At 36.8% G+C, this 13619-nt stretch overlaps 1 protein-coding gene across 1 annotated transcript in view; it reads left to right on the forward strand.

Annotated features, from left to right (window-relative positions):
- COL28A1 (collagen type XXVIII alpha 1 chain) overlaps positions 1–13619 on the forward strand; it is a 69542-nt gene that overhangs the window by 29850 nt on the left and 26073 nt on the right. Inside the window, 12 exon segments of the mRNA XM_057432634.1 lie at positions 274–341; positions 1830–1898; positions 3103–3171; positions 4087–4167; positions 4635–4703; positions 5398–5466; positions 6840–6908; positions 7943–8014; positions 9978–10014; positions 10017–10045; positions 11190–11261; positions 11875–12017. Of these exon segments, the coding sequence (XP_057288617.1) occupies positions 274–341; positions 1830–1898; positions 3103–3171; positions 4087–4167; positions 4635–4703; positions 5398–5466; positions 6840–6908; positions 7943–8014; positions 9978–10014; positions 10017–10045; positions 11190–11261; positions 11875–12017 (847 nt within the window).

Genomic DNA, 13619 nt, shown 5'->3' on the forward strand with positions numbered 1-13619 from the left:
TGCTTTAGAACATTATTATCTATATATTACATAACATATACCTGCAACTTATATGGCTGGGATATTGACCGTGCTCCTAATCTAAACAGGCTTGGGGGAGTTTTGGGGGGTTGTTGTTGGCTGTTTGTGGGTTTTTTGCTTGAAAACCATATTTCTGTAGCCCTAAATGAAACTGGAGAGAGACACTGGCAGGATTTGGTGAAGGTTCAATTGGCATTAACAGTTTCTTCCCATTTTCTGTCCCTTTTTTTTTTTTTTTTTCCTCTCTTTAAGGGGAGCAAGGCTGTTTAGGTCCCTATGGTCTTCCAGGACAACCAGGTGTTGGACAGCCAGGACCCAAGGTAACTCTCAGTGGTACTGTCTGTTAAAGTGCCAACTGTTGGCAGTCATGTTTTGGATGAAAGTTCTCACCCACTGTTTTACCAAAGTCAAGCTCTTAACATCTAAATTAAAACGGGTACAATATTGATAGGTTTTTGTATTTGTATAGGATGGAGATAACAGGCCTGCCTTTCCAGCCACTCTTAACTTTTTATTGTGGTCCCACTGATATAACAGAAGTCAGAAATAATGCTATTTAAATGGAAGTTAAATATGTGAGACCATTTTCAAGCACTAGCAAATGCTTGCACTAATGGGTAAACCATACTTCAAGAAATGCATCTCAGTCACTGTGATACACAGTAAAGTTATGGATTTGCCTTGGTGTTCTTCACTAGGAAACAGATATTCTTGCAGGTTATAAAATTCTCTGTCTCATGCAGCATTTAATTCTTCCATCTCATTTTATTGAAAATGAGTAGAAGGTGGAATCCATTCTTGCTAATTTGGAAAAGTCATGTTTGCTAATGCTGGCAAACAAACTCTCCTTTTGTAGAACTGGAAAAGCATCTATATAGGAAACAGGACTACTGAGTTTATGAGAGTTTTGTCAGAGACCTACAGCTGAGACTCTAATTGGACAGAACTAGATCTCATCCTGGTTGTGCCGGCTGTGAAGTCTTTGGTGTTGCTTTATGTCATTTTTCCTCTGTTTTTTGAATCCAAGTGATAGTGTCTAAAATATCTTCACTTTTTGGCTTTTACTGCTCTAATTTGTACATTCACTGAACTCCCATGTATTTTCTGTGCAGTGGAGCAGACCTTGGAACACAGAGGGTTTTATACAGCTCAGAACCTAATAATAGTTTGCCATGTAAAAGGAAAAACACTGGGTCCTTCTAGAATAGAAAACGGCTGATGGAGAAGGAGTGTTACTCCCGGTCTCTGTAGTACCTTGGGGAGAGATAAAAATCCTCTGTACTCTTATCCTTGAAGCAGTCTTTAGTAAACTGAAAGAATTGTGAAGAGTATGACACTTTATACAGAAGATACAGACACTATGCAGTTCCTGGAGTTCCCATGCAATCCCATATTCCACTGAAGCAGGCTTCAGTTTGAGTGTCTAGATAAAGGCTACAGTGAGGATTCCTCACACATGAGCATTCCTGCTTCAAAATTTAGCCTGACTTCATTCTCTCATCCTTGTCATCCCTCAAGTCCTGCATTTTTCAGCAGTTATCCCTATGTAAAGTGATAACACACCTTTGCTGCTGGTATGGGGAATGGAATGCAATCTACTGCTCCAACTCTAAATTGAAAGATTCTTTCAAATCTTTCCAAATTGTTATTTATGATTTCTCTTCCCCACCACCCCAATCAGGAGACGTTATACAATGGCTTTCAGACATTTCTGGTGGCATCACTAAGTCATCCACATGTGAATGTTGTGCTTTTCAAAAGCATTGAGTTGAATTAGGACTGAACTAGTATTTTCTTTTTTTCACAAGGGTGCTCAAGGTTGAGAAGGCAGAATTGGATTCCCAGGACCTCCTGGAATTCATGAGCCAGGATTACCTGTAAGTCAGTGATATATGGATTGGAAGTAAAAAGGTAATAAAATATGTATTAGTAAGTGTAACTAATTTGTAGGAGCTATATTGGCTACTGATTCCATAAGCCACCTTGTACTAAGTCTGGTGCAGCAGAAGTGTGTTTGGCTATGCCAGTCCAACGTTACAGCAGTATTTGCATGTGGATTGCCAAAGCAGGAGAATAAAACCATATCCAAGCATGTTCTGGGGAAATAAAAATAGCTTGAGCCATGTGAGCAGGATTACAGTATCCAGTTTTCAGAAAGACATGGAGTTATATATAAATAGCTGGACAACTACTTATTTGAGTTGAGGATAATCTTTAAAAATTGTCTAAAATCAAATTTCAGGAAGATGAACATCCAAGGGTTGAGACCTTCCTCAGCTCCTGTGTATAATTTGAATTGTATCAAAAACAAAGACCCAAATTATATGCTTTTAGTTATATCTTTATCTTCCAAATTACAGATCTTTAGCAAGTTTTTTGTAATGTTGTGCTGGTGCTCACTGGCTGCATTTCTTCCTGAAATCTATAAAATTTACCGTTTTCTTGTGTATTTCATTAAAAATCTCAAAGAAATTTTGAAAGACAGGAATGTGGGTGGATGTTAGATTCATTCTAAGTCACTTTGTAGTTGTCAAAGACTATTTTTCTTACAAAAAAAAATAAAAACTTTTTGCTTACTCAAAATCATCTTTAAAAACGATTAGCTATAAATAATGAAAGAGCAGAATTTTGTGGAAGAACAGAAAGCATTACAAGAATAATTATTTCTGTATCTATTTAAAGCAGAATTGGCATTCTCTAATTTTACATGTTTAACCTTCCATTTGTATGAAAAAAACAATGTTCAAATTAAGGATTTTCATTATGAAATAATGAAACTATATGAAATTGCAGGGAAAAAAAATCGCAGTGGTAAATGTATTGTAAATTAATCTACATGTTCATTAACTTTCAAGGGTACAATCTTTAGACATTAATTATGTAATTCACACCATTTCAGCATTAGCTTTTTCTAATATAAATCCTCCAGTTAAGGGTTGTTACACTTCATTTTAATTGCCTGGGTTCAGCCAGGTGAGCATTTTTGCTTACCAGTGTCACAAGACTTGCAAATTAGACAAAATGTCAATAAAAATGGAATTGCTGGTATAGTCTGAATATGGGGGTTTTTTTTTCTTACAGGGACCACGTGGCCCTGATGGTCTGCCAGGTGAGAAAGGTCTACCAGGAGAGGGCATTCAAGGCCAAAAGGTAGTTTTATGGAAATTGCTGTTTTTTTAATATCATGGGCCATATTTGTAGTAGTATCTAAGTTATTTAAGATCATTGATCATTCCACTGGTATAAAATAACAGCTGATGGATCTTGGTCTTCTGAATATCTCTTTGTGTTCAGAAACTCTATCAAGATAGCTACAAAAAAGCTGTACAGTCCCTTTAACATTAGTAAGTTAATGATTCTCCTGCTTATGTGTTAATAAATACCTTATTTTGGTAGCATTAATGAGAGAAATCTTCTGAAAGACTACGTAGCTATTTGGGCTCTGTATTGGAAGAAAACATTCAGGAACTGTTTTCATTCTGCCTTACCATTTTAGGAAACTGAAAGATGGGTTGTATTAGTCTCTATGGACTGTTACCTCATCAAGGGCACTTGCTAGCTTAATACATGTGAGCATTCCCTTTTTAAAAACTATGTACAAACAAGCAAAGATTTATGATTCAGTCACAACTGGGCTTCTTGTCAAAATGTATCCCTCTTTTTTAGGGGCTTGAAGATTCTCTAGAGCCTTGGACTACTAAGCAAAGATTTTTCTTCCTTTTATGGGAAAGGTGTTCGTCATGTCCTTGCACCAGGTTCCAAACTGCTCTCTCTGACTAGTGAACATATCATCACATTTACAAAATGTAGCTTCCTTCTTCCTAGTATTTCCTTTTCTCCTTCTGAGGTCCTGTGTTCAAAAACACAGTGAATGCAGATGAAGCATTTAACGAATTGTAACTGAATCACTTTTCTGTAATACTAGGAATTACCTTGACTATTTTTCCTGTTTGTTTGTGAAGGAATATTTTTTTCCTCATTACCCACATTGTGATGACTAGTTTGTCTAGGACTGTGCTCTTCATAAATTCCCAAATATAGTTACAATACTGCACGTATATCTAGGGTTAAAAAGGCTCTGAAGGTGCAGCTGCTCCTCCTGGACAGCCAGGTCAATAAATCAAAGGAGACAAGATGAGGCACAGAGTATTTTTCTAATCATATCCCTAGTTAATTATAGTTAAATTAATGATGAATTATTCACACGTCACGACAATACAAAGGTATGTTTTACCTGGAATCTGAGGAGCCATGTTCCTCTGTTCCATGCAGTTGCATAGGCTGCACCCAATTATCAAGGAGCTGAGCCTCTTAATGTTAAATGGGGGGACACAGCGCTAAGGACTGTATTCTATGCAGGTGGGAGTATGAGGTAAGAAATTGACTTTTTCCTCCTAAATTTATTTCAGAAATACTGTATTTAAAAAATTTCAAATTTTATTTAAATATTTGTGAAGTGTAAAAAGCCCTTTGAGTCATCTAATCCAATGGATCTGGAATAGGCAAAGGAACACTCTGGCTTTTGAAATTTGTTAGCTCTTTGGCACCCAGTTCCCCAAAGAGGGATCCAGAACAATTTTAATTCCCTTGGCTTGATGAAATTCTTTTTATAGGGTGAACAAGGCCAAGTAGGGCCACAGGGCCCAGCAGGACCACCAGGAACAGGCAATCCAGGAAGCCAGGTAAGTCTACATTTTGGACATGTAGTGAGCGTTTGCATGTATTTTACGTTTTATACTTTATCAGAGCTCTGATTTTGATGTGAAGGCATTAAAAATCTCATAGTGATTTTTAATTTTAAAAAGTATCTAACTAGTCTTTAGGCAAAGCTTGTAAATTCAAGTGATTCCAACTGATCTGAATGGTCTCAGACTCAAGCAAACAGAAAATTGGTCAAATCTGCATAATAATTTGCACGGGATATAAATCAGATGCATTGCTTGGATGATGACATATTACAGATAACAGTTCCGCAAGGTAAGAATCCATTACTTTTGGATTTCAAGCCCTTTGAAGCTTGAACACAGCCTTTAATATTTGGATAGAGAAAACTGAAACATCCCAAAAGATTTTTTAGGTTTTGTTTTTTTCAGAAAGAAGATAAGAGTTCGTGCTTCCACCATGCTACGAATCAGGGCTTAAATGCAGATACTGAGGCACTAACAGTAATTGTCATTACACTTGGATCCATCAGTGAAATAGAGAGGATAGAGACAAAGGAAAAATAAAACCAAGATCTCCAAACTAAGCCTGAGCACAGGCATGGAAATTGTTTTCTTTTGAAGATAAGATAAAATCATAATTCACTGAAAGATGGAAACGTGATGAGTTTCAGATGTGGAAGACTGTAATTCGCTCACTTATTTTACTTTGTAGGGTATACAGGGTCCCTAAGGAAAGCCTGGGGCTAAGGGATCTAAAGGTTTTGGTCTGCCAGGTCCAAAGGTAGTAAGTCACATATTATTTTTTAAAAATAGTACCAGCAAAACCCAACAAGCAATGTATCCTTGCCAGGCTTTTCAAGAGTCTGTTTGATGAGGTAAAAATGTAACTCTTGCTGGAGAGAACAATTCACTTTTGAATCTTTGAGGGGAAACCACCCATGTTATCAAGGGGTTCCCCAGATGGAGCCTATGGCCCCATCTGGAGCCTATGATGCTTAGCATCAGCACTTAACCTTTGTGAATGGTGATTTTAGGTTCTAAATGAAGGCAAATTCATAAATGAAGCATCTCTCAGACATCAGTTTAATTCTATGTCACATACGCATTGTGTTCAAGTAAATCATTTAACCAAACAACTTAGCTGTAAAATAGTAATGATTTTGAGACTTAAGGCCAGTCCCATCATACTTTCAGCCTGTCCTTCAGCATCCTGTGGTCATCATAAGAACTAAAACCAAACATAGACACACTAGAAGAGAAAAAAGAGCATAAGTGCATTTAGCTGACACTGCACCACAGAAGGAGGGAAAGAAGGAAGAGAACAGGAAAGTGGGGTAAACAATTATGGCTGTCCAAGCCTGGGCTGCTAGCAATACAGTGTCAGGCGGACACTGTCAGAAGAGAGAAGGGGAATTGCTGAAATACTAAGGATGGCAAGCAGAATAAACTGATGAACTGTAAAACAGAAGTGTGCTTTGTAATCACCTTGATGTACAAAACGAAGACATTAGTCACTGTAGCAAAAGTAGGGAGAAATACAATAATTTTCTTTGGCATGTAAGTAATGTTACAGCAGCAATGTTTAATATTAATATAGGGAAAATTGTGCAGCTGTGAAACATGTTCTGTATGAGGACAATTTTCCTAATGCAAAAAGTATTTTTAAAATCAAAATTGAAAAATGGAATTCCTATTTCTTTAACTGTTCCAGAACAACTGGAAGGAACAATCATGAGGGTAAAACTTTCTTTTAAGCAGAAGTTCTGATATTTATTTGGGCTCACTTTTCCTTCAGTGACCAAAGAATTTTGATTTAGTGGTATGAAGTCAAAAAAGAAAATAGTTTAAAACAAAAAGGAGGAAGTTGGAATGATTCACTTAGACTTTCTGCCCACTGCAAGGTTAAATAAAATAGATGCAATCTTACAAGTTACTGGGGGTTTTAAAGAACAGAATTTTCCAGTTAAAACTGCTTGATTGAAAACTTGACCGCTTAGAACTATGGAATCACAGAATCATGGAATATCTCAAGTTGGATAGGACCCCTAAGGATCATCAGGTTCAATTCTGCTTGTAAACCAGTTAGTGAAGTAGTGCAAGAAATTAATGAAGCTAAATCGTGTCTCTTTGTTAAGCAGGACATTTTATTACTAGGGTCAACCAGGTGAACCTGGACAAAAAGGAGAACCAGGACATCCAGCAACTGGGGAGCAAGGACTTAAAGTGAGCCTATTTTTATTTGTAACTGCTCCTTACAGGGTCCTCTAATTCTTTCACTAGTTGCTGATAAATTAAGATTTTCGGTATAAATTGACTATGATCAAAATAAGAAGAATTTCAGTGACAGATATTCACTTAACTTCACAGTTTTAGGTTTTAAATGCAAAATGCTGGGCTAGAGCTCCCACCTTCTCTCCTAAAATCATTACTGCAGCCATAGCTGGAATGGAGTTTGCCCATCTTTTCTAAGCTCGTGAGGTATTTCTAAAGCCTGTGAGAAACATTACTACCTCTGTTCCCCTGCAGTGATTTGGAAAAAAAAAAGCCCAGTCTGTGTGACAGTGGTGGTTGTACTGCCTACATGTTAGAAGAGCCATTAAACATTTACTGCTTTGACTTCAGCTGCCATTTTGAACACTGCATACCCTGTCCTTAATGATTATCATTAATGTCCTTAATGATAAGCAGGGCTTCCAAAATCTTGGGTAAGATGACACAGACATCTTGCTGCTGGTGATTTTTCCCAGGCTTGTTGAAGAAGTACTTGGCAGGACTAGCTCCTACGGATAGTTTCAACTCTTTGTAGCAATTCTTAAAAGTAATGCCTAGACCCATTTGTACAGCCAGCAAGGTGGTAGTCTCCAGTCAATAACTCCATTTAGGCATTTTTGGCTGACCATTTCTTAAGTCCCAGATGTTTGAATTTACAAGTATATTGTAATTGTATAATATTGTTCTTGTGCACAGAATAACAAAGCAGCATTCAATCATGTTTTTCCTCACTGAAAAAAATATAAATATATTTACAATTTTAAAATTTAAGAAGTAGGTGAGGAGCTTGGAAGGAAATTTTAAATACTTATTTTAGATTGTATGAACAGAAAAAAATACAGGCTCCATAGAGTATTTAACTTACTGGGAATAACAACGTTTATTTGAGAAAAAAATATTGTGTACCACGAATGTTTTTTTTTTAACACACTGTTAAGTCTATTTTACAGAGTATAGACAGATATAATTATTTATTCCTTTTTAAGGGAGACATGGGTTTATCAGGATTCCCAGGAGAAAGAGGGGTGCAGGGAGATCCTGGGAAATCAGGAAAAAAGGCAAGAAAATGTATTTTACCCCATGTAAAAGGTATAGACAAAAGAAGAACAAACCATTTTTTGCAGGTATGCAGTGTAAAGGAGTTCATCATGTAGAAGGGCATGTGCCAATACTTCTGCCAGGGAAGAGGAGCTGGCTAGCTGAGATGTTTCCAATAAACCATCTGAATCTGCACCTGATTTAGCTGTCCTGCCTTTTGTGGGCTGTTGACTACTGTTAAACTTCACAATCTTCCTGGAGAACAGACAGGTTATATCTTTAGCCTGTTCCTCACAGCCTGTTCAGATATTTCCTGACACCAAGGAGTAATGCTCACGTTGATGTAACTTAGGGCATCTGGAGGATGGCAAACTCTGACTGAAACCTGTCAGCCTGGTACAGACACCATCACAAACAGCTGAAACTAGAACTGCTTGTTTCCAAGGGAAATTCTGAGATTTTAAGAGACATTCTGCCACATTCTGGAAAAAAAAAAAAAAAAAAAAAGCATAAATTCAAAATGGTAGACAAGAATTTAGAGGAGTGCAAAGCTGAGTGCCCAAAATAGTCAATTTAGAATAAGTTAAATGGAGGCTCTTTCTGAATAGAATGAGCTGCTGAGTGGGCAAAACGCAGTGCTTTAGCTGATTCTTGAATTGCTGCTGAGAATCCAGGTGCCTCTACGGTCTGCTACTGTGCAGCTTTTAAATGAGGATAGCAGCTGGCCAATGTGTAGAACTGATGAACTGAACATGATTCAGAGTAAGGCAAATCAGCACTTTTTGGCTGCAAGCCTTTATTCAGAAGATATCTGAATAGCTGTAATAAACATCTATTAAGAATGCAGCTTCGTATTCTTCTCATCTCAAGGACAGTGCAAATCCAGTTTGACAAGATACACCTCAGTCAGTAAGCCTTCCACTATGGAAAAATACGTAGCATTTCTGTTGCTGCTTAATTATTTTTATTATATTTGAAATTGCCCACTATGTAAGTGCTCAGGAAGACCTCAGTGTATCGAAAGTGAAACATTATAGTTACAAGTAAATATTGGGTTAAAGTTACAGGTGGCTTTTGTATTTGGGAATGCTGGGGTATTATTCTCTTGAGTATTGCTTTTATTCCCATGATCAGTTTGGTGCTGTCACCTTAACTGTTGTAATTCATTATAGGTGAAAATACTAGTACTGAGCAGCTGTCTTGGGTATTTGGGACAGTGCAAAGAACAGCTTGATGCTTGCAGTGGGCAGCATGGTGATGTTAAGGCAGTTACTTGCATGTTTGAAGCTGTGTCACAGTAGTGGAATATACTCTGATGCCTATCAACAGCACGCTCTGTAATGCCACTTCCATCAACAGCTCAAATCAGAAATGGATTTTTAAACTTACTTGTAGTCTACTTTTCACTTTCTGAATTATGTACAGGCATTCCGTTATACTAATCTGACTTATATGATGCATAAATAATAATGTTCCTTAATAGTACATTTTATGTGGGTTATTTTTGCTAATAATATTTTTGTTAATAATTTGCTAATTATTTGAAGCTATGCTTCTGGCTAGAAGTTATGCTTCTTTGCTGACTAGACCGGCCTTTGGCTACAGAGCTGCCTAAAATTATTGCTTCTTAGAAGCTGTTTTTCTTTAAATTGGACAACTAAGACCTTTTCTGATAACTGAAAGTATTTCTCTTCTTCATATGAGTTTATGCATGTAATTCCTTCCACAAAAGCTTGATGCAATTGCAAATGGCACTATTACAGTTGAGTAATGAATTGTAGTGAGTTGTGAAAATGAGGAATATAAATGCAGGAGGGTGGAAGGGGTTTGAGAAGACAGAATGCTTCTTTATTTTTTGTAGGAAAAAAATTAACCAGATATTTACTGACATTTCTGGGTAAAGTGTTTATGCAAGCATTGTTTCATATAAGTCTATTGATTCAATAAAATTAGCTACATGATTAGCCATCTAATCTCTGTTAGGGAGAAAAGGGAGATCAAGGTCCAAGAGACCCAGAAGGACCCCTGGCAAAAGAGATGTAGTCCAAAAGGTACGACTTGACATGCACACTGAAGAAATACTGCAACTTTAGAAGGTCCTATTTTATAAGTGTTCAGATTCTGGACTATTTTTTCTTTCATTATATCTCACAGTAGCACCTGTGGTTTAACTGATGATTTAAAAGGTTTTGAGAGTGATGTGCTCCTTAGCCTGATCAAATGCAGCAAAATCAGACTATAAGCATAGGCCCTGAATTAATTGAGCTGTAGAGATTTCCTGAAATTGTAATAGATAGTTTTCATTCAAGTTAGCAGGAGGCAAATTATCTCGGTATGCTGATAGGGAGAGAGCAGCTAAGAGAAATTAGGTGACTAGTTAGATATCTAAAAACAAAATTAAATCCTGGAAATATGTGTTAGTAGGCAGACAGACTTAATCTCTCACCTGGTTAAATTTGGGACATTTGGGGAAGATTTTAGAACTGAGTGGGATTTCAGTTGGAGTGGAGCGTCTAAATACCTTTCTAGTTATGGGCATCATTATGATGATATATACATAATATATGTTACTGTGGGGAATGATGCACAGGAAGCTGCACCAGCAGACCTGAACGAGAGCATGAACATCCTGACCTTCATCAGTTGCAAACCATGGGAGTCAAGAGGAATCGAAGTTAAAACACTGAGATAATCTCCGAGAACTGTAGATATTGAAACAAAGAAGTTACTGAAGACAAAGATGTAATGTTGTACCCGAGACATTGCCAGGAGCTAATGAGTCTCCAGTGTGGACTGTGGGGACAAAAGAATGTGTACCAAGGAAAATGGAAAGTCATAATGTAGCAGAAAGTGGTAACAGAAAAATGTGCTTAGACATCTGGGTACAAATAAGATGTTCTAGCAAAGGCGCATGGACAATAATGTGAGTGGTTGAAAAGGTGCGTGATCAGTAATGTTATTGTCTGGGAAAAGCGCATGAAGTTGCGAAAAGTGCTGAAAAGAGACTATTGGATACTAACGATTGCTAACTGCTAGGCAGGGGTCTACAAAAAGCCTGTAAGCTCACTCAATAAATGGTTTCGGTTGCACCACAACTGGAGTCTGTGCCTCAGTTGCCACATATTATGGTTATTTGTGTATCTTCCAGTTATGAATGAATCTTGGCTATGATTGATAAAGGTTTGTTTTCCTCAGGGTGACCCTAGAGAAAAAGGATCCCAAGGACTGACTGGTTCTAAAGGAGCAGAAGGCCCAGCTGGATCAAAAGTAAGCTTGTTCTTCCACTTTGTATTTTATAAAAGGATGTATGGAATTCATGTAATGCACAGATTTCTTAAGCATAGGGTGCTTGGAGACTTAGCAGAAAAAAGGAAAAGCAGAAATATTTTTGTCCCCTGTCCTGAATGATACAAAAATCCCAAGGAGAAAAAGAGTAGGTAAACATAGACTCACAGACCTTGTAGTTATGCACAAGGACCGAGAAACTAAATTAAAGTTGCCCAGATGATTCTATGAGCATTTTGCAATTTTTTACTTTGAAACATTAATTTGCTATTATCATATTTTGTGAGTGTCACTCTGTATGATAACGAAATTGAAATAATGCATCTGTTCTGATTATTGCATTGGCTTTGTAAGCCAGGCACAAAACATTAATACAAGTTAAAAAAAACAAATACACAGTTCAACCAATAGTTACTTAAACACGAAGCGTAGACAGGCTTTCACAAGAGCAGTAGTTAATTTATGGTTTTTTCCCAATATTTGTAGGTAGATCTATATTGTGGATATTTTTATAATATGAGGTGTTGGCAAAACTTTTTACTACTTGTTCAGAAAATGAAACTGTTTAAATCTAGATGGTGCAATTTTGTAACAGGGTGAACGGGGAGAGAAAGGACTCCCTGGTGTCACTGGATCATCTGTTCGGGGACCTCCTGGACCAAAGGTGATTGATTATCTGATTGTTTGCTGGAGACCAGAGACTGGAAAATTTCCAGTGCACATGCCTCTCAAAAGAATGTAAGTTAAAGAAGTTAAAATTCCTTGTTGTAGTAATAAAGATGACTGATTATTATTTTAGAAATAAGGACTGAAAGGTATACAAAAAATCAACACAGAGTGTTTGTGAGCCCTGTAACAGGATGCTGAACTTAGTGCATGCTATTGCCTCCTGAATCCATTTGTTAAAAAAAATAAATCCTTATAACATTTCTGTTGTCTTTGAAGTTTTTTTCCTGTTTTTTGGTTTGGTTTGGTTTGAATTTACTATGTATTTTGATTCTTAGACCAAAGATTTCCTGAATGTGGCAGTAAATCCCTACAGGAATGTGTCTATGTATAGTTCCAGATATGCTGAACTAGATGATTTTTTGGGGATGAATGTTTGTATGTCACTTCCAAGTGAACAGCTGGCCCGTACACACTACTTTAAATACAGTGTCATATATGAGGTAGTTAGAGCTACATCCATCTTATTTTCTCCATGGGGAAAATGTACTTGAAATGAGTGGGAGTTGTCCTGCTAAGTAAAATATGAAGATTCAGCAAAAGTAAATATAACTCTGAAGGTTTTCAAAACGTTTGAAAATTCACTACCAGCACATTTTTATTTTAAGAATAAAATAGTTGCTGTTTGTATAAATACATCAATTTACTTCAACTTTAATTGATGGTTTTCAGTTTTGCTGATATATAATTTTTGGGATAGAGAAATCATTAATGTGCATTTTATCGTTCTGGAATAATTTTGTCCTCATTTTTCTTCTTCCTTAAAAATACATATGCCCTCACACACAAGCACATGTGGGTATTGTACATACAGTGTACTCATGAGCCTTGCAACAGGGCATCACAGAGGCAGGAATGTGGTTTGGACTTGCTTGTGCATGGAGGAGGAAGGAAGAAGGGAATAAGAAGCTCAGTGTACATCTGGAGTAAAAATGCAACCAAATTTTATGTCAGGAAAATATAAGTAGTGTGCTATAATACACAACTTGTCTGAAGATAGTTTTGACTACACCAGTCTGCTGTCTTCACATTTTCATGGTTACTTTGTCATTTTTTTTAAATAGACAATTATGGAAGTCAAGATTATTTATTGATAAAACTCGTGCTGAAAAAAAAAGAACTTTATTGACTTTATTGCCTTTTTCACTCTGATTTTGTAGTGTTCAGTATAATTCATATCCCTTTCATAGCAGGCTGACCACAATCAAAAATTCCCTGGGGCTGTAGGAGTTTTTCCACACACTACTAAATTTTAGATGAGGGGTTTTATGTGCAGTGGCTGATGCAAGAAAGCAAGTATTTCAGGTAATTCTAAAATGCAAGTTGATTTTTAGAAAATAGACAAAACTTTGTCTCTTTAGCTCCATAATAATTTCTTTGTTTAAACATGTATCTGCTATGTTTCCGACAATCGCTCAATAATGTAACAGATTAAAGAGATCTGTTTTCTCTTTCCACTGTGAAAAGTGCAATGATTACTAGTAATTGTGTTCTTGGTAAATCCTAGTATCTGCAGTAGTGAAGTCAGACATTCTAAATTTCTAATGCAGGGAATCCGCATGTTTTTCAAAGCTGGGAGTTATCATGGTCTGAGGTCTTTTTATTACATCTCTT

Source organism: Pezoporus wallicus, unplaced genomic scaffold (genome assembly GCF_028554395.1).
Source record: "Pezoporus wallicus isolate ANWC-B61680 ecotype Strahan unplaced genomic scaffold, APGP_CSIRO_Pwel_v1 scaffold_2584, whole genome shotgun sequence".
Classification (NCBI taxonomy): domain Eukaryota; kingdom Metazoa; phylum Chordata; class Aves; order Psittaciformes; family Psittacidae; genus Pezoporus; species Pezoporus wallicus.